We start from the raw sequence: 25,057 nt of genomic DNA, 5'->3' as shown, positions 1-25,057 counted from the left end.
GTTTAATAATTTTATAAATTATTACTTTTCAACACAGACACATTAACTTGATCAAAAATGACATTAAAGACATGTTACAAAAGATTTCCACATTAACTTGATAGATGTTGATTTTAAATTTATGTTTATAAAGGTTTCATGTAAAATTTATTATAATGAATTTTTTATTATGATAATAAGAAGAAATGTTTCTTGAGCACCAAATCATCACATCAAAATGATTCCTGAAGGATCGTGTGACACTGAAGACTGGAATAGTGGCTGCTGAAAACCCAGCTTTACCATCACACGCAGGAATAAATAACATTTTAAAATATATTAAAATAGAAAACAATCATTTAAGTTAAATGAAGTTCTTAGTCTAAATTTAGGTTATACTATAAGTGAAGTGAGTAATTTCAGTGCCAGTAGCATCACAAAAATAATGATCCACATTCAAAGGTGTGCATATCTGTATTTATTTCAATATGGCTTTGAACATGGCTCATCAACAGCTGAAAAAACTATCCATTTTATATTCACACAATCACAATCTACAAATCTCAACACGTTTCTCTTGACTCTTTATGGTCACTACACACATTTGCCCATACCTGCGAGTCCAAGATACGCACTCCAAAGAACAGCCAGTAGGAGAGCAGCAGGAGGAGCGTGAGTAACCCCAGCAGGGCGCGGAACACTGCTATCCGGGGCAGGGAGGCTCGTGCCGGTCGCACAAGCAGCGCCCAACCAGCCAGCAACAGAATGAGGAGCTTGAATGCCAGCGAAAGAAACAGGCCCTCACAGGCAGTACCACAAGCCTGCAGGCGCTCCGGCCACATCAGCTGGGGCAGCACCAGGAAGGACATTGGGGTGATCAGAACCAGCAGGCCCAGGACAAGGGTGAGGGCCAAAGGAAGGAAGCGTACACAGTTCAGTTTCTCTACTGGACCTTCCGTCTCCTTCCCGAAGCCAGCCAAATCCTCTTGAGACAAGCTGTGGTCTGAAGTTCCGGTGACCGCTGTGGTGGTTTCGCCCCAGTTGTCATCCTGTCAAGAGGTGGGAAGGGATCAGCGATATATCATGCACATAAAAAATTCAACACACTCCTAAAAGTCCTTATCTCAGACACCCAAACCCAGCACTCAGGATCGATAATACAGAAAAAGACACATTTACAGCTTTGGATTTGCCCACTTTTCCATCCCTGTTGGTGAGATGACAAAAATCTGCTTCACGGCTAATTCAGACAGACAGTACGGAAATACCCAGGTCTCCCTCATCAACATATATTTATGACAAATACCCAAAACGGACATACATCTGCATATAAATGAACCTGAGAACTGAGAGACAGACTAACAACAAAAGAGAACTTTCTAACAGCAGGATGTCTGAGTGAATGCCAGTAGAATGTGAAATGCAGTGCAGATTAGAATTCCATGCACTAAGGATGGTAATTCATCTGCAATTATTTTATATTTATTGGGCTTCTTTATGCATCTATTTGCATGAATAGAAGCTGTATTTTGTATGGGTAATGTAGTTTAATGAATATAATCTGAATTGAGAAGTTTTCAATTCATGTAAATGACAGCAATAGTATTATCATAATAATAACAGACATAAAATACAGCTGCATGCAGCAATTACTGAGCCAAACATCGACTATATTTAAGCTCAATTCAATGAGTTTAGGAACAACACTGATGCAACTCCGCAATATGACAGACCTTGCATAACCTGGTTTTTGTTAGATTCAAAGAACCATGGGCCAAAGGAATAAGACAACTAACAAATACGATAATATGTGACAAAAGAAAAGGGATTATTAGTAGGTGTCAGAATATAAAAAAAATTTAAAGTGAGCATATCGTCTGACAGTTTTCAGCTCAAAAAAAAAAAAACAAGGAAAATAAAAGAATTTCCCTTTTTGTTACACAGTTTAGAGTTTGTGCCAACCCTTTAGGGGTCATCATCAGAAGTGAGGAAATGGCAGATGGAAAAGGTTAAGAAGCAAAGCGTGTTGTAAAAGTTGGTGGAAACACAAACACAGATGCACATGAACTTTTTTATTAAAAAAGAAAAAGCCCATCAGATGAAGTCACAGGATCAACCTCCAAAAGTGTTTTGCTACAACCAGAGGCAGCTACTAGTGTAAAATAATCATTATATGCAATAAACACATTTACACTCACATTTTTGAGCACTAAAGTCTCACACAGCTACCTCAAACTACAGTCATATCTCTTCATTTTTTCTACCACCAAAATTTTTAGTTTTACTTGACCATTTTCCACCTCCTTTTTGACCCCTAAAATTATACTGTTTTTGCTACTATACCTTTCAGACTTCAAAACAACTTTTGAAATGATTGGCTTCCCATATGTGAAATAAAATATTCAACTAAAAATAATAACAATTTCTATTAGTGGGTTTCATCCTTCTTTAATAACAGTCTCACAGTTGAAAAGGTTCACACAGCAAGCCGGGCTGAACTGTACTTTATAAACTGTTAGATTTGACTGAAATGATCACAATGGTCAGGTTTAGGGATGTGGGGAAGGTGCGTATTATACAGTATGTACGCCAAAATGTGGGTCATATGCATGCCAACAAAGTGCATATCGTATACACGAAAAAATTTATTTTATTTGCATGCCAAACACTTGCGTCTCGTATGCACGCTGAAGTCACACACAAAAAAATTGTGATATTGATACACATTTTCCTGAGACCGAGCTCAAAGAGACAATGAAATGAAGGTGAATAAATGATAACAGACTTTTCATTTTTGGTTCAACTTGCTCCTTACTTTTATTACATTTACATTTATGCATTTAGCAGACGCTTTTATCCAGAGCGACTTACATTGCATTCAGGCTAACATTTTTTTTACCTTGCCCAAGTACAACAATATTATATTTTACAAGTTTATTTTATTTTACTGCCGTATATTTCCACAATATTTTCACAAAGATTATTTTTTTAAATGAGGCCTTTGTTAACTGAATAACTCTTATGAGCTGATTCTTTGCGACCAGAGGGCAGACTATTTTACAGTACTGCGGTCTGATCTGTTCCATTTTGCCCACAGTCCCACACTGCTGAATGTGCTTCCCCCCACTGAGAGAGACAAAAGAAGCACACAGCGCAGCTAATAGTGTGTGTTTGCATGTGTGTTAGTGTTCTGCTTGACTCGAATACAGCTCATTTCCCCCTCACAGAGCCACAGTCTGAGCTGTACCACAGAAAGAAAAGCAGGAAGCGAGGGAGTGGTAAACAAGTGTGTGAGAGAAACTCCTACATCTCTCTCTTCTCCACCCTCCATCCTATTCCTCTTATTTTTTTCCAAAATAAACCTGCATAGATGTGTTTCTCAGGTTCACAACTCCAAATGAAAATGAACATAACGAATATGGACATGAATTACAGACATGGCTATTAGCACAATGATTTAAAATAATATTCCGTAGTATCTGACAGCTTTCGACAAGAGTTTAACTTGATTTTGAATTAACTTGTATTGAACCCGTGACATTCCTTTTAACAGACGTTGGCTTTGAAAAGTTAGAAGCTGCATTAGATAAGGATTACATATCTCATTATGACTCTGGGCTATTAACTTCCGTGAGAAGCGAGATAAATCAAAGTCAAACAGTCCTGAGTGAGTGAGTTGGGGGGAAGGGGAGGAACTAAAAAAGACATCTGTCATTGGTGATGACGCTCTGATAGAGGCTATGTCTTTAACGTAAGTCTGTTTTTTTTTTTTTTTGAGTGGGTTTATTGTTAAATGCATGAAATAATGTCTGTGATTAACACAAGCTAAAGACATTTTCATGTTTTATTGTATAAAATACCTCAGTAATACCCCCTTGTGCTTTTTTAAAGCGTTTACTTGTCTTGGAAAAAAGGCCACTTGTTAACAAGTGGTTAAATGGGACTACAGAAGTTGTCATGGACGAACAGGTAAACTTATCTACTACTCCGATTTTACAGCCTCATTGTGTTTACAATCACACTTTTGCAAACTATTTTAACTCAATCTCTTAGGGAAAATTCTTTAAAAAAGACTGAAAGAATTGTCAGAAGCTTAATGGTGGTGATTTTCAAATCATGCGACCGTGGTGTAGTTCGTATATAGCTTAAGCTTACACTTAGCTTTTTTTCTGGTGATTGTTTAAAAATTCATAAATGTTTGTGTTCATATGTAAACATTGCCATGATGAACAAAATGTGTAAGAATCATAAACGTTGTCACAGAACTTATTTTTGTAATAATCCAAACATCCAATGAAAACAATCAAACTTTTTTTTGCTAACTTCAGGACTGATCTACAAAGATACATAATCACTACAGGACTCTTTGGAGGTATTACATTATCAGACAACATCATAATGTGCCTGAAAAATACTGAAAAGGCTTAAAGACCAAACCAATTTTTTGTAACAATGGATAAATCTATGTAGCCTTTGAAATTCAGCCAATCAAATTACAAAGCCAGAGCTATCTGCTTTATAAATAAAACTGACTTTAGCAAGTAAGACACACTCAAACAAGGGCACAACAACCAAACATAAATATAGACCCTTTAGCAAGTAAGTAATGACTTACATGCTTGCTATTCCAAGTCATTCTCTTCACTAACGTCTAAAGTTTCCTCACTAGAGAAAACATTCCAGAGGCCCAGGCTGAATGACAGGAAGACGAAAGAAGAGCCAACATGAAGAATAGACCTGACAGCCGTTCAAGGGCATGGCATTAACCTTTTAGTGGTGCCAGGGGCTTTCCCCGATTTACTATGATATTTTTACCAAATATACCAGTGTATATTTCCTCCTTTATATATGAGTGATCTGCCAGTTTGGGTCAGTAATATTTTATTGAAGTCTCTTATGCTCATCAGTTTGATCAATTATTTGATCAAAAATACATCAATATTGTGAAAAATATTACAATTTAAAATAACTGTGTTCGATTTTAATATATCTTAAAATGTATTTAATTCCTGTGAAGGCAAAGTTTAATTTTCAGAAGCCCTTACTCAAGTCTTCACTGTCACACGATTCTTCAGAAAACATTGTAATATGCTAATTTTCTGCTGTTATTATCAATTATTATTGATGCTCAGTTAATAATGCTTCTTATTACTGTCAATGTTTTTTTGTTTTTTTTAAAGGTTTATGCCGCTTTTTGTGGAAACCATGATACATTTATTTTCAGGATTATTTGATAGATATAAAGTTGCTGAATAGAAATATTCAAAAAAGTACTGTTAAAAAAAAACAGTAGAACTTTTGAACTGTGTATGAATAGAATTTTATTCAGTATTGATTTATAAAATATAATGCACTAAAATCCTTAGCTAAGTCTAATCAATCAGAATTCCTCCATGTCTTAAAGTCTTTTCGAACAGAAATGTACAGCATTTTACACACACACACACACACACACACACACACACACACACACACACACACACACATACACACACACACACACACATTTTAAAACACAAATATTTTGCACAAATTAATGTAGACAGACATGAGGACCTATAAAAACTTTGTGTGCCTTTTGCCCCTGAGGGAGAGCCAAGTAGGTCAGAATAACTGAGACCCAGTAGGAAGTACAAAGCGACGTCCCTTCATACTGAGATGTATGTCACTCCTGTTTTCCATATCTGTCTATACCACAAAAACCCCCTATTAAAACACACACACACACACACACACACACACACACACACACACACACACACACACACACACACACACACACACACACTTTACCCTCGTATTCTGTCATTCCCTTTTTCATTGTCTCTCTGATTCCAGCACAGTCACCTCACCTTCCCTGGGACCTGATTGTTTCCTTTACATATGTGTTTTATATAACTCAAATGCAGCTATATGCCAGAATTTAACCGATGATAACCAACATCACAGGAAAACTGATATATAAATTTTAGGCTTGTTTCACACTACATGCTCATAGCAGCAAATATTTATTTTGCTCATAAAGTTTCACTATTGAGGCTATTTTTCCCACTTCTAAGTGTGCTGAATGCAGCGGAAAATACATTGAAAACACTATAACCCATTTTATTAACACATTTTACATTATTGGCTTTTATAAAGAAAGACAAAATAACAGTCATCTACTTGACATTTCACAAAAATACATCTATCTGCCTTCATTACGTTTAAACACTGACAGGCAGCCGAGAACCGCAAATCATTAGAGTCAATCCAGATCATTTAAGAAGTTTATAGAGTTCGAGTTCCATATGAATTATTATTTGGATGTAAATGTGATCCACCTTGCTCACAATCACATAATTCTCAATCACACACACCTTTGGTTAACCAAAAATCCCTTTAGTTTCTGTATAAAGCTGCAGCTCTTTTATGCATTAGGAACACAGTTAGTGTGAAAGCACAATGAGAGCCTGCTATGGCAGTTAAGCTGCAGCACAGCTTGTGTACTGTTTATGCATGCGGTGTGAAACAGCATGAACCACATCTGGGACTTGCTTTTTACAATGGCGCGCTAGTGGGGCAAGCAGACTGGAGGCTAAAAAAAAACACAAATGTGAAGCTTGTGATTTTGATAAAGGATAATATACATGAATAATAATCATTAGTTGAGCTGTAAATGACTTTTGATGTGGGGCTTCTTTTCTTTGAGGTTCTTTGCTTTAATCTGTCAAAACACTGAGCACTTCACAAATGAGTTCCTCTGGCAGCACATAACATTCAATAAATATAATGCATTTTTCTATTTTATGGAGCATGTCACTGTCTGAAATCCCCATTATCCTCTTTACTCTGTTAACTATGCCTGTGTGTTTACTGAGCTGCGGTCAGGATGACGTCCTCACCCCATCACATACAGTCTCATCACATACATTCTGCACAAATGCATATGCAAAAACAACAAGAATGTTTGTATTTGTGCATCTACACTGTATGTATACAATGATGTGCATGTGAAATTGGTTTGCAATGCTGCAATGAGTGAAGTAAGGATAAGAAAATTACTTAATATATATACACACATAAAATATCAACTTACAGTTCAAAAGTTTGGGGTCAGTAAGACTTTTTAATGTTTATAATTGAAATCTCTTAGATTCATCAAGGTTGCATTTATTTGATCACAATACAGTAAAACAGTAATATTGTGAAATATTACTACAATTTAAATAACTATTTTCTATTTTAATATATTTAAAAATACATATTATTCTGTGATGGCAAAGCTGAATTTTCAGCAGTCATTACTCCAGTATTCAGTGTCACATGATCTTACAGAAATCAGTATAATATGCTGATTTGTTGCTCAATAAATATTTATTATTTATATATACTGCCTAATACTGTTTTTATGTAAACAAAGATACTTTTCCTTCAGGATTCTATGATGAATAGAAAGTTTAAAAGAACTTCATTTATTTAAAATAGAATCTGATCAACTAAATTATCAACTTGAAAAAAGTAATTTCCTAAACTAAATAAACTTACTTACTGAATATTTTTTTTGGGTAGTTTATTTTTTATTTATTTTTTGTTTGTTTTATAATATTATAGTTGTTTTTTTATAAAATATGTATATTATATAGATTATCAATATTTGATATAATATTGAAAATATTAACTTTAAATCTGGAGACTGGTTTACATGTAGAAAGCAACATGCTTCGATTTGCTAAAATATTTTTAATATTTAATCATTAATTCCAATATGACAGCCAAACGTCACAGTCCCCAGCTCCCAGCCCTCTGTTGTTTTACTCTAATCCTCATCAGTCTGTATAGTGTGTTTTCTGAGAAGGTGTTTTATTCAAGCAACTCACAGGTTCTGTTCCCCTGGAGTAACTTAGTGAATCTACATCAATGGCCCTCAAATCTATTTAGTGTTTGACTCACCTGGGCGTCTGTGGGGGCGGAGCTCTGATCCGGCTGCTGTGGCTGAGCTGATGATGCACTGATGGTGACATTTTTGTCTGAGCGGCTGCTGCTGTCTCGGCTGTGTGATTTGTGCCGATCCCTGCTGCTCCGTTCACTGCACGAGAGAGACACACACAGCGATGGAGGTGAGGGAAACGCTGTCGCCATGGCGATGGGAGCGGGAAAACACACTCAGACTAATGACAGGATAACCTCCATCATCATTCTCCCTCCTCATCCTCTCACTGACATGCGCTGGCTTCCTCTAGCACTGTCTCGCACATGCCCGAGCTGGGGCATCTGGTGCAAACTGGGTTAGATGCAGTGAGCTGTGACGACCCTAATCCAAACACAGCGTTCTCTCTCTCTCTCTCTCTCTCTCTCTCTCTCTCTCACTCAGTCTTTTTAGTCATCATAGTTAATGCCTGGCAAGCCTTAGAACAAAACAAAACAGATAAACAAACAAATACAAGCACTACTTCATACACATGCTCAAACACACATACCATCAAACAGCATCAGACGTCTTGCTCTGAGTAATTACTGACATCTGCAAATATCTGCAAACACATCCTTTGTTCTCACACTGTCTGTGTGTGCTTAATATTACACAGCTTTCACAAGGAAGCATGAAAATGACATTTTTTACAGTGATTGATGACAAACTAGCTCTGTTTTACAATCAAGTGTCTACTACCTTCCACTGATTTCTATAGTAGTTTTCCATACTATGGAAGCCTGTGTGGACCAGCAAATGTTTGGTTACCAACATTCTTCAAAATCTTATTTTGTGTTAAGCAGAAGAAAGAAACTAATACAGGTTTGGAACAACATGAGGCTGAGTTATTGATGACAGAATTTCCAGTTTTGAGTGAACGATCCCTTTAACTACACTACACTAACTACACTACCTGGTTTAGCCAATTATTCACTACAAAAATATATATATATAAAAAATAATTAATTAAAAAAATTAAATGATAATAATAATACAATAAATAAAATTTGAATAATGCAAAAATTGTACTCTTTGGATGCCATAATACACTCCATGGGCCCTATTTTAATGATCTAAGCGAATGGTCTAAAGCGTACGGTGCAGGTGCACTCAGGGTGTGTCCGAATATACTTTTGCTAGTTAAATGACGGGAAAATGGTTGGCGCGCCCGGGCGCATGGTCTAAATGGGTTGTCCCTATTCTCTTTATGAGTATTGGGTATTTTTTGGGCATAACATGCAATAAACCAGTCAGAGTCTCATCTCCCATCCCCTTTAAAAGCCAGTTGCGCTTGCGCCGTGGCGGGTTCGCTATTTACATGCCGGAATGTAATTTTTTTCTTGCTTTTCAAATTTCAAATCACATCACATTAAAATGGCATTTATTTGTAATAAAAATGAAGGAAATAATCAAAAGGTTTAAAATAAAGTATCGGGTAGGGTTAGGGTAGGTGTAGGGAGGGCTTTTGTCCCAATAAAGTGGCATCCATTTAATAATTTGAATTAATATTTACACTCAATAAGTTATTATTGCATACTGTTTTATAATTAATTACAATACTGAGGTGCACATAATTGCCACTATTTGCAAGTAGTATAAATAGCAGAAAATCCTATTTTGACATAAATATAATCTATAGCTTGCACTTAGTGTAAATAGCATAAATACTGCTATTTTCACTGTATAGCATCCTATTTCACTAATAGCATCCATCGTTAAGAAAATATGCTATTTACACTAAGTGCAAATAGTCACTACCAAAATAAATAATAGATACATATCTACTGGTTTAAACAGTCATTCAGATTTTTGTATTCGCAGTGGTGTTAATCACAGCACCAAATACTTAAATATTTAGACTTAATAGGCTATTTATTTTCACTTTAAAAAAATAAATAAAAAAATGGGACTACAACATGCCCTAGATATTGTTTGAAAATGTTTTGATTCTTTATTGTTTGGTCACACTTTAAGCTACATTAAGGCTCTATTAAGTAGTTAACATAAACTGCCACTGAAAAATTATTCTAAACATTCATTAATCTTAGGTCATTTCAATATCTAATAACACATTGTTAAAATCAAAAGGTGCAACTGTGTTATTTAATGAACTAACAGTTTTTTTTAACAAAGATTAATAACTACAGTAGCAAATGTAGCTATGGCTCATTATTCATTGTAAATGCATTAACTAAGGTTAACTAATGAGATCTAATGTAAAGTGTTACTTATTGGTCTTTATAATTCTTTTGCACTTTAATCTCTGTGAATTTTTTTTACTTTATATTTTTTTTTGTGTATTACTTTATTGTATATAAATGTTTAGTTCTTTTTGTTATAAGAAAAAAAGTTATTAAACCTGTTATAGTTTATGACAACACTGTTTTTGCAACTAAATTCCAATACATTGATAATACCATATACCGTGATAAAAGAATTAGCAATTAATCGCAACATGAAAATTTCATACAGTCATATGCCTAGAAGGTACATGTTTTGATCAATCTCAATTTGAATACTACCCATATGTTTTTAAAACACTCCCTTTTCTTTTACAGCAAGTTATCACATATGTCAAGCCTCTTTTGCTTTACTCTTATCCTGGACAGCCTGGGCAGCGTGTGAACGCTGGCTACTCTGGGATTGTGTTATATTATAGAACATGTCTACAGCTGAGCCACAGGGACTAAATCTAACAGCTGCTCCAACATACAACAAAGTACAAGGTTAAAATTTGTAGATAGACAATTAATAAAGTAAGAATCAATATAATAATATTAATTAAAATTCATTTAATTTTAAAAATATATTTTTTGACTAAAAAAATAAATATATAACTAACGAAAACTTTTCCTGAAATTTTCTAGCACCCAAGTGGGTTTTCTAGTAACCCAAGGCTTTTTTTTTTTTTGGTCCTGCTGAAGTGGGTTCAAACCTCAACCACATCTTCAACTGCTGTACCACGCCACATTCTCTAATTCTTCTTTCTTTTTTCACTGTCTAAAAATATCTAAATGGCATTCAGAATACATATTTTCTTTGCTCTTAAAAGTGCTAAAGGTCTTGGCACTGAATTCCCGAAGGGATTTTTTAAAAATGCAATCAATGAATAAAACAACAAAGCCCCTTTTCCCAGCAGTGCAGATCTACTCAACTCTGTGTGTATTTCAGTATTCTTAATACCCTGCAGCAAGCATGGGATTGTAATTAGAAGTTATATAAACTGGGTGTTGATGCTGAATGGGAGAGGCAGTATGATAGCCCCTGGTGAAACACTGAGGTGTCCATCCCCACCCAGACATTATGAATGTATGTTGATGTAAACTGCAGTTCAACTTCATTTGAAAATTGGAAGAAAGAAATAGCTGAGCCTGCCCACTGATCCGAAGGAAACTGTAGATGAGTGTATGCTACAATTGTTGATACATGACAGAAAGAGGTGGTGTGTGAAAAATGTTAGTAAGTAAATATAAATGATCATTGTTATAGCTTTCATTAGCACATCTTTTAGAGCCAAGTTTAGCTTTTTCCATGTCTAGAAAATTTAAACAAGACTAAGTACTGAACAGACACAATTATGGTAAGATGTGGAGATGATAAGATAGGATGCATGTGCTAATTCATCCAAAAAATAGTTACTGGAAAAGAATATAAATGGAAAGAAACAGAGATGAAGTGAAAAGTGGCACAAAACAGCCGAACAGAAAGAGGACATTCATTTGTGGCTTTCTCAGTGAAGACTCAGACATTCTCTGCTTTCATTCTGGAATTCTTCAGGCCTGTTTGGGCCTTTCACATGGAGATTTTTATAGGAAACCAAACAATGGCGGAGCTCAATAAATAACTTCCTAATTACAGTGGGTGGGGTCAACACAGTCTAATAGCACTCAAGTGTATATCACTAAGTACTGACAAGGAGAGCTGGGAGAATATGTTGAAAATATCTGGCTCAGATCACAGCAGCTGAAAATCCAGCCCAAATCTGTGAGCATGAGTGAAAAGTGTCATACAAACACAAACAATTTTATACTATAAGAAACTACTTATTGTATAATAGAAAGGAATAGAAGATGAAACAGAGATGAAAAAATATGTTGACAACAAATGCAATATTGGTCATGTAGTCATAAAAAGCATACTTTAAAAAAGACAGAAAAAAACTAAAAATGCCCTTAAAAGTTCAACAGGCCTGGTTTTGTTTAGTCTAGAATTATGCAAATAGTCTTCATCTCATATCAAAAATACTGAGTGAACCTTTAAACAAGAACATTTATTTAAAAAGTTATGACACTGATTACCTTTTTAAAGTAATAATTCTCAATATATATTCTCAAATGTGACCCTGGACCCCAGAACCAGTCTTAAGTCGCTGGGGTATATTTGTAGCAATAGCCAAAAATACATTATATGGGTCAAAATTATTGATTTTTTTTTATGCCAAAAATCATTAGGATGTTCCATGAAGATATTTTAAATAAATCTTTCATGATGACAATATTAATTTTCTGCATGAATAAGTGTGAGGAAATCTGAGAAAATCTTCAGGAGAGAGATACATTAGAGGGAGAAGGAGAGTATGGTGTAATGTACATGCATGCGCACAGGCAGTTCAGCCCTTTACCTCTGTTTGTTTGACCCCCGTGACCTGTTGGAGTGGTGGGAATAACCAGAGTGGATGGAATCTGTGTCCATTGTGTCTGTCCGTGCTGTGACTGGTTTAACACAGCGGAGGGAGGAATGCGGAGACAGTTAAAGTGCTGACGATGATCAGGACATACATGAAGCTGCTCAAGATGACAGGATCGTTTCTAGGGGCTTTCTGTTATCAAACATTAACCTAAAAAGAGAGAAAAAGAGAAAGAAAGATTTTTTTTAAACAAACTCCTTATACCACAATTTAATACATAATTTTATTCAGGGCACAAACACAGTCTTTTAAAAAGGTTAAGGCTATCTCATGTCAGTTAGTATAAAATAACTGCAATACAGTGCAACAGTCCAAAAAAAGGCATGTGTTCAATTCCCAGGGAAAGCAAGAACTGATGAAATGTGAACCTTGAATGCAATGTTAGTCGCTTTGGATAAAGCATCTACCAAATGCATAAATGTAAATGTACACAGCTTTTCTCCAATACACTGACAACAAATGCAGGAAAAGCATCAAGAGTTCACTGCAGCAATGCCTAAAGCACTGTAAAGCACCTCTGCTGGCAAGATAAATGTGCATCTGTTTCAGTGCTACTCAACTTTAGCCAATACAGAAGCTGAAGTAATACATGTATTTCGCTTGCTTTCCACTTCCTCCTTCCTAGTTGGAATATATCTGCTGGCGATAATTTATTAAAGAACGGAAGGTATGATCCTTAGGGTATCAACTGTACTTCATTAGTACTCAGCTATTCCTTTTCATTACTATGCCCACAGAGCCCTCTCACTTGAGCTGTTGTGGAACTTATTTTTCTTAGCTTTTTTGGCCCCCAGGTCTCCACCTTCAGAGAATTCTGACTGCTCAGTTTTATGGTGTCACTTTAAATTTGATCTTTCAAATCACATACGCACTTTCCCACAGCATTCAAACACATTTAGACTAAGCTTGCTAGATAGTTATAGTTTTCTTAGCTGTTAAAACTTGAATGACATGCCAGATTGCAGGACCAAAGGGGTATTCTGATTGGTTGGTTATTTAGCACCCAGAATAGGGCATATCAAAGTGATGTGACTCATAAGCCCTGGACAATAACATAAAGAGTTTAGAGAAAAAAAAAATGTCTTTGAACTGTCACACAGAGTCATATGAGGCTAGCAAGCAGTGAGTATCAAGGCTCTATACTGAGACTTCTAGCACAGACCTTGTGCACTGATTTATCCTCTCATAAATTACTAATTTGGAGTGCACTCATGCTCTAGTGCCACCTGTCATCTCAAAGCAAGCAACCAGCACATCAACACACTCATAAAGCACACTCACAAATACACACCTATAAGAGGATTTACAGGTCTAAAAATTAGATCACAGCATGGGCAAATTTATTCCATCACAAGTCACTCGTATTAAACCATGATGGAATTAAATTCTGCAATATACTTTCTGCCTCTCATTCCCTGCCACATTCACAGAAGCTTTGGGTGCCTCGATTAATTAATTAATTATTGGCAAACTATTTTGCAGATTAAATTATAGAAAAAAAATACATTTAATTTAATTTATGTTTGTTCGAACAATGGAAGACAGATTTTTTAAAACTCATTTGAAAACTCTTTATTTATGTTATTCACACGAAAATTACATATAGCACATATACGCAGTGCAGAAATTGCTCAAACTAAAATTCTTGTTCTTTAAGACTTCTCATAGAAACTTATCAAAAAAAAATGACCCGTCAATATCAATATATCTTATGTAGGTTTTCAAACCATTCTTTTGAAATCACAAGAATGATATTAAACATTCTGTACTCTGGAAAAAAAAAACACGTTTTGAACTTGTTATTTAGAATGGGACGATTGGCTTAATTGCTGGTTTATCTAAGAATACTGGTAAATACCTGTATGTTCTTGATCAGCGTGTGGTATGTGAGTTTGCCAAGATAGCACTGACCACTTTCAAGTCTTCATTTCTCTTATCAATGGGAGAAATCAGACCTGGACAAGCACACATAGCATTCCTCTGGGGTTACCTCATAGTGCCCTGAAAACACACACACACACACACACACACACACACACATACAAAGAATTCCTCTAAAGTTACTCCATGTACACTCATATGCACTCACAGAAAGTGTATCATGTTAGGGAGGCCGGGGGCTTAGTATTTTTTATGTGATTATACCCAAACATAAAGGAGACGATAGCTATTACAGCCAAACGTTTAATAACATCAGACAGATTTCACTCTTCTTATCTCAGTTTTGGCACTGTGTGTCAATCCATTACTATTCTGGAGACAATTTAGAGGTTGTTGCATATTTCACAGGGCAGCACAGGCCAAATAAATCTCTTTGTTGAAGCAGGAATGCAAGGTTTTGAAGACTTTGATATGTGATCTGTCTAGATGAACTATCTAGAGGCGGTTGAAAACTGAAATCTGTTTACAAAATTCATTCTATTATTGCAATACACAGATTCCCACTTCAGAGTGAATAAGTTTTCTAATCTTACCAGGCTTGCTCTGTTGACGAATAGCAGGCATGTAAAAAAAAATCTTAAAAATCATTTTTTATTGATATTCAAAAATATATAAACATTTATCACTTTTATTTTAGATACTGTGTGTATTATATATCCGTGTTCACCATACATCTTAGAATAGTATTTATCAGATATACACACACAGAAAAACTGCACATTGATCTGTGAAAATAAAATCTCTCTGTGCTTTTTTGTTAATGAGGGGCTAGCTCACCCAAAATCAAAATTCTGGCATCATTTATTCACAGTCCTATTGTTCCAAACCTCTCTTGATGGAGGTACATATACATATTTTGAAAAGTGTTTTTTATCTTCGTACAATGAAAGCCAACGGGGCTTGATATTGTTTAGGACTCTGCTGACTTTCACTGTCTAGGCCTAATCTCAAATAAAAAATTTGTTGTAGATCTGGGTCTCGGTTTACAGTCTCAGACTGCATTCTATTTCTAAACTATGGGGATAATTACAGATCGACACAGTATCTTTGCCATTTCATTCAAAATAATTTAATGGCCTGAACAGCTACTTAGTCCCTTTTCAAATCAGCTTTGATTTGTCACACATTGGCTTCAGAAGACTTGAAAGAGTATGAGTCACATCTGCAATACTTTTTTGTCTTTTGAAAGCTCCACATTAACTATAATTTTCTTGGAAATGAGCAACCAGTGGTTTTTTTTTTATGAACCTTTTGCGTTCCACTGAAGAAAGGAAGTCAGTAACAGAAAACAGTGGCTTATTTTAACATAAGCTGATGGACAGTTGCTATTAGAGCATATAGTCAGAATGTAGTGTTAACTGGAGCAGGAGAGTCCCTGGAGGCTTTTACATTTAGCCATCAAAACTCAGATTTTTACAGCCATTACACCTAAAGCTAAGACACATGAACACACACATCATTTGACAGAGAGGCCCACTCAGCCAACGAAGCCTTTAACATATGTTCAAAGCACTGAGTAATGCATATCATATACACTCATGTAGAAACATCCATGCACACGCAAGACTTTCACATTTGCCTTGCCCTTGAGGCAGTCATGGATGATCAAAGACAGAACAATAATATTTCTTCACCTACTAAACAAGAATACAACACAGGCAGAAAGACAGAATCAGAGAGCAGAAAGAACGAGAGCAGAGGGGGGGAGGGACAGTGAGAGTGAAAGGAACAGAAGTAATGGGGAAGCAAAAAAACTGTAGTTTTCAGAATGAGCAACCATACTGTATAAAAGCATACACACATAAACAGATCATGAACGGTCATTTCTTAAAAACAGTAAATAGAGGTGCATGTGTGTGTATAAACCATATACTGTATAAAAACAGGTATAAACGCAGATATTTTATTCATTATATTTAACTAATATACTTTACATGTAATAGTAAAATTGTTTTAAAACATATACAAACATATACGTTTTTACATTTTCATTATTATATAATTTCTCTTACTCTATAATAAAAGTGTAAAATAGGTATAATGTAAAGATGTGTATTAAATGATGTCTTCATGTCATTTTCAAGTGATGTAAAATGTTACAAATATTATGGATAATTGCATACATATACTATTCTGCCTTTTATATATATTTATAATTTATATATGAATATGCACTAATGTTATTGCTAAGATAGTCTCAAATTTAATCTTGCACTGTTCAAAAAATATTCCAAATAACTGAAGATAAAGTGCTCATATATGGGTGACACGGGTTTGATTCCAGCCTGCAATATATCCAAATGCTATCAAAGCAAGAAAATTCTTGCTTTTCTTAATAATTTCCTGATATTATTTTCATTTATGTCAAGTAAAAATGCAAAAACTTTAAGATAAATCAATAAATATTACACAATTATCAACTTCCCCGCTTGCCGTGTCTTCAATACATCCTGGCTCTACAGACTACTACAGCATTTCCAAAGAGGTTTTTCAAAACATGAATATGTAAACAGCATGTGTGTGTGTGTTTGTGTGTGTGTGTGTGTGTGTGTGTGTGTGTGTGTGCATTATTCCAAAATGGACAGAGACAGAGAGAATGACAGCGAGTTACACTAGCGCAACAGAAAAATTGCATTACAGAGCCTTGCTCTCTTTAATCTTGGTGTTGAGGCCTGATGGAAATTAAATAATTGTGTCAGAAACATTGGTAGCTCTATATTTAGCCAAGACAATCCAGCACCATACAGAACACTATCCTGAACTCTCTCTCTTTGTCCAGCTGCGCAGTGAAGAGCAGTCCATCTCTAAGGAGCAGATGTGGAAAAATCACCATACACACCCACAAACAAAAACATCACAAACGCTGCTGTAAAAATTATTTAAAAAATCATAGAGTAGTCCTTACTAGATGGGCTTTCATTCCTTAAGCATTTCATTCATGTGCTTGAGAAACATCCAGCTCTCACGCTTGCAACCTCAGCTACACGGCACACTTGAAGTATTCGTTTCAAGTATTTGGATCATTATATTGTCAGTCTTGACATGCAATGCAGTATTATTTTGTATATAGAAACACTGCACTTATCACTTCTAGATCTTTAAGCCACATGCAAATACACATATTTTGTGTATTGTCCAGATTGCTGACAACAAAACGGTCTGAAGCTTGTAACGGCCATTCATAGTGATAAACAGTATATAACATAAAATTGTTCATATAACTGTCTGGAAGGCCACTGACGCCCATCATTATTCCCATCGCTCTACATCTCTTCATCTCACAATAAAAAAACCACAAGCTTATGTGGTTAGCATATGTGATTGCAGCCTGGGCCAGCACATGAGCTCTACTGACTTATTTTATAGCAAGGCCTCCCAGCAGTTTTACTGTAATAAGGGTTGTTAACACTCCCTTCCCTGGGTGCTGCTTGAGGAAGCCTTTGCTAGAAGGCAAGGGTTACTACATTTAATCATTTAGCAGACGCTTTTATCCAAAGCGACTTACAAATGAGAACAGTAGAAACAATCAGATCAACGAGAGAACAACAGCGGTATACAAGTGCTATGACAAGTCTCAGTTAGTCTAGTACAGAACACGTAGCCAGGGTTTTTTTTTTTTTTTTTTTTTTTTTTTGAATATGATAGACAAGATAAGAAAAGGTAAGTACTAGTATTAGCTGGTTAAGTGCAGGCGAAAAAGATGAGTCTTTAGATGTTTTTTTGAAAATGAGTAAAGACTCAGCTGTTCGAATTGAGATCGGGAGGTCATTCCACCAGCTAGGCGCAGTCCAGGAAAAAGTCTGTGAGAGTGATTTTGAACCTCTTTGGGATGGCACCACAAGACGTCGTTCACTTGCAGAGCGCAAACTTCTGGAGGGCGCATAAGATTGCTAGTGTTACTATACTAAGATACTAAGTGTTAAAAGGTCAACATACGTTGTGATAAACAGTATAAGATACTATGAAATTAAAACAAAAAGTATGTTATAGTTTCTGAATATCTCACCACTTCCAGCGTTTTCAGGCTCCGTGCCTTTTTGTGTTTGTCCTTGGAATGTTTTTATACACAATGATATGGTGTTGTAAAAATTTAAACAAAAATAAAACACTGAAGTATTAAACAGTAAACATAAGAAATGATCCCATTTTCAAGACATGCATAAAGTGTGTTGAATGTGTGTGTAACAATAGAAAGACCGTTTATAAATACATTACAGGTACCCAAATAACAATGTGGGAGCTTTGTTACTTTGCGGTGTTCTTGAGATAAAGTTTAGTGTTATTTTAGTGCATGAGAGCGTAAAACTTTTAGACAGGCCAATGCATAATTCAAGTGCTGTCAGATATAAAATGCAAGAGTTGTACTGACAGATTAAAAGCCAGCGTTTGCAAGTCGGTTGTAGCAAAAGACATAAAATGTCTGCTTTACAAGAAAGACTGTCTCATTACTTATTTCTAGTGAGAAGAAACATGCACGCTTCCACTGTTTATCAGTCAAAACCACACAGCATACAATACATAGCTGAGGTGCACATGCCCTGTTAAAATACCTGTTTTCTAATGTGTTACTAATACAATTCTAATCTCAATTCTCAATTTTTTTTTTTTTTTTTTTTTTTTTTTTTTTTAGTTTTCACAGTTCAATCTTCCCTGAAAAGCATGGCATCTTACAGAGAGTCCAACAGCATAATGTGGCCTACATTAGCTGGCAGTAGTTTCCAGAATAGACCAAGAAGCACAAGAAACTAGTCCATGTGAACAGTGTGATGGACACAATCTCATTCATTTTGTACAAGCCAACAGAAGAAACATATTATTGTAAAATGTGGTCCCTAACAATTCACATCAAATTAGGGCACAGGTATGTTAGGAAACTGTAAGTGTATGTCCAATAAAAATTAATTCACCTCACCTTAATTTTGAAGAGATGCTCTATGCAACTATACACTGACTTTAATACACACCTGCATTTACTATTAGGCTACAGAAGAGTCAGAGAAGAAAGTGTTGAAGTCAAAAATGTGAAGTCAGCCAGAAATTATCATTAGCAGGGCCGGCCCGTGGCATAGGTGACACAGATAGTTGCCTAGGGCACAAAATGACCGGGGTGCGCAGCACAAAACTTTTTTTCTCTGAAAATCCATCTTGTGACAAAAAAAGCCTCTTGTGACCATTGTGTGCTCCTACAACCCATATATTAAGCAAATACTGACAATTAAAATATTAGTACTGATCGAATATCGAACTGATTAAAATAATGTTAGAATAAAATAAAATAAAATTGACTTCAGCAAAAAATCATAAGACATGTCATGTTGGACTAATTTAAACACTTTCTGCGTCAACATGATGTAATTATAATACATCATCATAACACATTAATTATGCATGGTGCACGCATAGTTTTGCCATTTATATCTCTCATATTTCTCCTGTTGTAATTTGTCACTGTAGGCATAGTTGTGGGTTGCATTTCTCTGTTTGGGAGTATAGCTCATCCCTGGCCTATTCGATATTTTAACAGATTCAGTCAGAAAATACCTACAAATGTAATAGTTTCTTCTTTTGCACTTTTTTGTTGATTTAATTTCTAATTACATTTTTGTTTTATTCTTAACATTTGTTTATTTATCGTCACAATTTATTTACTACTCATATATGTTTATACTTATCAGTATGGTTTGCCATATTATAGGAAAGGTTTGGAAAATCTGCATTTTTTTTTAATTGGTGTATGGGGTCTAAAATCTCGCCTAGGGCACCAACAGAGCCTGGGCCAGCTCTGATCATTAGGATAAGGGCATGCATATGTGTACGGAAAAGAGGAGAAAGAATATTCTTGACTGCTGACCCCCAAATAGCCTTTTTAAAGATAATCAGGATTATGGTAACCCCCCCCCCCACCACCCCCATAATGAATGATTATATATAAACATAAGAAAGACAATTAGTCAATGAGGATTAAAATTAAACATAAGCATCCATTTACCCTCTTACTGCATCAAATCCAACGCAATGTGAAATCGCAAAATGATCTGTCATTCCTGCAAACCGTCCGTTGTTTCCATGCGGACCACGTATTCAAAACAAAAAAAAATCCGCTTTGACATTGAACATATCCGTTTCTATTTGCAATAATGCGAGAGCAACCCCCTCAGCCAAAGGGCAGTCTGTGAGGAAAGAAACGGGAACCGCAAGAGGTCTTAAATCGCGTGTAGCTCATGGGCGTAAATGATAGCGTTGGGAAGACCGGTTCATTCTAAAGAATCGGTTCGTTCGGATCTCTCATATAGTCAAGGCGATTTACCAATTCGTTTCACAGCTCATAGTGCTTCGGAGTTTTTTTTTTGTAGATAAATACATATTTGGTTAAATGTTGTTTATATAACTATGTTTCCCAACAAATTATATACATAATGCTGTTTTTGTTAGCCAGTAATTTTGTTGTAGCCAAATTTTAATGGTAGTTTTATGTGAAAATAAATATTCTAAATAAATAAATAAAATATTATCGTATAAAAAAGAAAAGAAAAGAAGAATAAAATAAAATAGAGGAGAAAGGTGTCACTTATCTGTTGATATTATATTTTATAAAAATACATTCTATATTAGCCCTGTTTTCTTTAAAATTTAAAACAATTAAAAACATGCTAAAATGTAGGCTAAATAAAATGATATGAATATGGACTAAATATTTTTTCCAGTGGTCACTTCATTGATAAAATATATTATATTACTTTACCCAGTTGTAAAGCTAAATTTAGTTCCTTCTTTATGAAATGTTCTATGTCAGTGAATTCCTTTGCTCTGCTGCTTCGAGAACTGAATCATTAAAACGAACCGGCTCAAAAGAATGATTCTATTGCGAACCGGACATCTAGGCATGGATACACCACCCAAGTCAATGGAATGCCAAACATGTGCTTTAAAGAGGGGCATCACTGCCTCCAATACATCCGATAAACACATCAGCAAATAAATAAACATGCACTCTACGTGAAGCGCGCGTGATCCACCCAGCAGCATTTCTGAAGGCGAGTCCATGTCATAAGACACGAGATTAATGATCACAAGGAGTCATCCCATTGCACGTTAAAATCTGTTGTTTTTTATTGGTATTAAGGGAAATATTACAGACACTTTATCTACGTTGTGTTACAATATTACTGAATTATAAAATCACGGCTTCTTTGACGTCTCGTCAGGAAGCATCAATAATGATTTTCGTTTTAACCCTGTCAAAAGGACTATAATCAATACTCTATGAGCTGCAATGACTTTAATCTGTCATTTTACAGACAGCAGCTGCGCGTGAGAACTTTAACAACATGCATCCCAGTGTCTTCCAATGCAAAGGTGTTCACTTGTATTTAGATCAATGCAGTGAGCACAAAAGAATAGACAATAGGTACAGAAGTAACTTACCCAGCGGCTACGCCAACATCTCCGATAAAATGAGCTGATGATCAATACTGTAACCAAATTTACCCACTATCAGGCATTGCGACCAATCTGACGGCAGTAATGCTAGTATCCTTTACAGGAGGAGCACACAGGATGCACTTTGGCAGAGGAGGTGGAGGGACCGACTGAGACTCATTACAGTGTGCTGCGCTAGGGGGAGTTATCGCCTCTAATTAGACGTGTGTGTGTGTGTGTGTGTGTGTGTGTGTGTGTGTGTGTGTGTGTGTGTGTGTGTGTGTGTGTGTGTGTGTGTGTGTGTGTGTGTGTGTGTGTGTGTGTGTGTGTGTGAATTTGTATTTAAAGTGTTTTTAACACTTTGGCAATGTAAAGAACATTTCACCTTGCAAATAAAGCTATTTGAATCTGAATCACTCACTAGTATGCATTAGAGGGGATTTTTCCTGATTTCAGTATAGGCTATTTTTCGATCCCCGAGAGCAACTTATAGGCTACGTATGCTGTTTACATCGTTGCGCCAGTAGGTGGAGACAAGTTACTGTCTTTGAGTGTGAGGAATTGAATCATTCATTCAAGTCCTTCTTTCAAACACATTTTCTAATTCAGAAACACATCAAGTGACCTTCGTTTTGAGTGAGTCAGTGGATCATGCACTGAACCGATTAGTTCAGGAACTATAACTACTTGTGTGTTGCTCTGAGACATGTGGGTGAATTTGATTATTCTGCTTGGCTTCATTTGGATCTACTTTTGTCTGCACAACAAAATGAACGAACTAACTGGCAGTTGTGTCAAAGTTAGGGTACCCTACAGTGGTGTGAAAAAGTGTTGGCCCCCTTCCTGATTTCTTATTTTTTTGCATGTTTGTCACACTTCAATGTTTCAGATCATCAAACAAATTTAAATATAAGTCAAAGATAACACAAGTGATAACAACATGCAGTTTTTAAATGAAGGTTTTTATTATTAAGGCAAAACAAAATCCAAAACTACATGGCCCTGTGTGAAGAAAGTGTTTGCCCCCTGTTAAAAACTGTGGTTTATCACACCTGAGTTCAATTTCTCTAGCCCACACCCAGGCCTGATTACTGCCACACCTGTTCACAATCAAGAAATCTCTTAAATAGGACCTGCCTGACAAAGTGAAGTAGACCAAAAGATCTTTAAAAGCTAGACATCATGACAAGATCCAAAGAAATTCAGAAACAAATGAGAAAGAATTGAGATCTATCAGTCTGGAAAAGGTTATAAAGCCATTTCTAAAGCTTTTGGACTCCTGCGAACCACAGTGAGAGCCATTGTTCACAAATGGCAAAAACATGGAACAGTGGAGAACCTTCCAAGGAGTGGCCGGCCGACCAAAATTACCCCAAGAGCACAGCGACGACTCATCCAAGAGGTCACAAAAGACCCCACAACAACATCCAAAGAACTGCAGGCCTCACTTGCCTCAGTTAAGGTCAGTGTTCATGACACCATAAGAAAGAGACTGGGCAAAAATGGTCTGCATGGCAGAGTTCCAAGACGAAAGCCGCTGCTGAGCGGAAAGAATGTAAAGGCTCGTCTCAGTTTTGCCAGAAAACATCTTGATGATCCCCAACACTTTTGGGAAAATACTCTGTGGACTGACGAGACAAAAGTTAAAATTTTTGGAAGGTGTGTGTGTCCCATTACGTCTGGCATAAAAATAACACAGCATTTCTGAAAAAGAACATCATACCAACAGTAAAATATGGTGGTGGTAGTGTGATGGTCTGGGGCTGTTTTGCTGCTTCAGGACCTGGAAGACTTGCTATGATAAATGGAAACATGAATTCTGCTGTTTACCAAAAAATCCTGAAGGAGAATGTCCTGGCCATCTGTTCGTGACCTCAAGCTGAAGCGAACTTGGGTTCTGCAGCAGGACAATGATCCTAAATACACCAGCAAGTCCACCTCTGAATGGCTGAAGAAAAACAAAAGGAAGACTTTGAAGTGGCCTAGTCAAAGATCTGACCTGAATCCTATTGAGATGCTGTGGCATGACCTTAAAAAGGCGGTTCCTGCTCGAAAACCCTCCAATGTGGCTGAATTACAACAATTCTGCATAGATGAGTGGAACAAAATTCCTCCACAGCGCTGTAACAGACTCATTGCAAGTTATCGCAAACACTTGATTGCAGTTGTTGCTTGCTAAGGGTGGCCCAACCAGTTATAAGGTTTAGGCCCAAACACTTTTTCAAGGTTTAGGGGGGTTCATGTAGTTTTGGATTTCGTTTTCCCTTAATAATAAAAAACCTTCATTTAAAAACTGCATGTTGTGTTCACTTGTGTTATCTTTTACTAATATTGAAATTTGTTTGATGATCTGAAACATTAAAGTGTAAAAAACATGCAAAAAAATAAAAAATCAGGAAGGTGGCCAACAATTTTTCACAGCACTGTATATTAACTGTTTGTTTGTTAAAGCTAAAAGCAATGGCAAAATCACAATTGTTGGTTTACAGCCTATATTCAAACCAACGCACAGCAATAGCACACGTTTGGTTATGTATTAATCAGGTCAAATCTTATGTCCACGTCTTTTGTCTATCTCTCTTTCTCTCTGTTTTCTTTACATCTTCCTGTCTGCAGTTTTTACCGACTTCCTGATGATTGCATCCAGCTATCATACTCCATAAAACTGATGAAGCGAGAGAGATGCAGAGAGAGCTTGCTGCCATTAAATATAGCTCCATCCCCTGTATTCTCTCGACTGCTCATGCCACTTAAAGCTTTTCTTCAGTGTTCACTCACAATGGTCACCAAAATAATGTTGTTTGGACTGATAGTCCAGAATCTTAAAGAATAATCAGAAAATTATAAAATATAGGCTGTACATTAATATAATAATATGTCTGCAAATACACATATTAACCTACTTTAGTGCATTGCCGTAAAAAATAAGTGTAATTTTAACTGTAAAATTCTACAGAAAAAAACTGTTAATAGGTTAACAGTAAGTTCCCGTACTATATACAGGGAAAACTGTAAAAGATCTAACCAGATATTTAATGTAATTTTACAGTAAATGCTGTTAATTTTTACGGTTTTTAGAA

General features: G+C 36.0%; 1 protein-coding gene across 5 annotated transcripts in view; it reads right to left on the bottom strand.

Moving 5' to 3' along the window:
• Positions 1–22,161, bottom strand: part of LOC109096358 (vang-like protein 1) — a 28,589-nt gene extending 6,428 nt beyond the window's left edge. For 2 of the 5 annotated variants that reach the window (XM_042731478.1, XM_042731482.1), the window contains exons 1-4: positions 21,984–22,161; positions 12,552–12,767; positions 7,912–8,047; positions 594–1,028 (exon numbers count right to left, since the gene is read on the bottom strand). In XM_042731478.1, coding sequence (XP_042587412.1) covers positions 594–1,028; positions 7,912–8,047; positions 12,552–12,622 — 642 coding nt within the window. In that variant the 5' untranslated portion in view covers positions 12,623–12,767; positions 21,984–22,161. Of the gene's footprint in view, positions 1–593; positions 1,029–7,911; positions 8,048–12,551; positions 12,768–14,475; positions 14,619–20,547; positions 20,815–21,983 lie in introns of those variants that run through there. The other 3 variants (XM_042731480.1, XM_042731481.1, XM_042731479.1) reach the window with 3 other exon arrangements.
• Between the last annotated feature and the right edge of the window lie 2,896 nt (positions 22,162–25,057).

Source organism: Cyprinus carpio, chromosome B9 (assembly GCF_018340385.1).
Source record: "Cyprinus carpio isolate SPL01 chromosome B9, ASM1834038v1, whole genome shotgun sequence".
In the NCBI taxonomy this organism is placed as follows: domain Eukaryota; kingdom Metazoa; phylum Chordata; class Actinopteri; order Cypriniformes; family Cyprinidae; genus Cyprinus; species Cyprinus carpio.
This window is presented reverse-complemented; position numbering and strand designations above follow the sequence as displayed.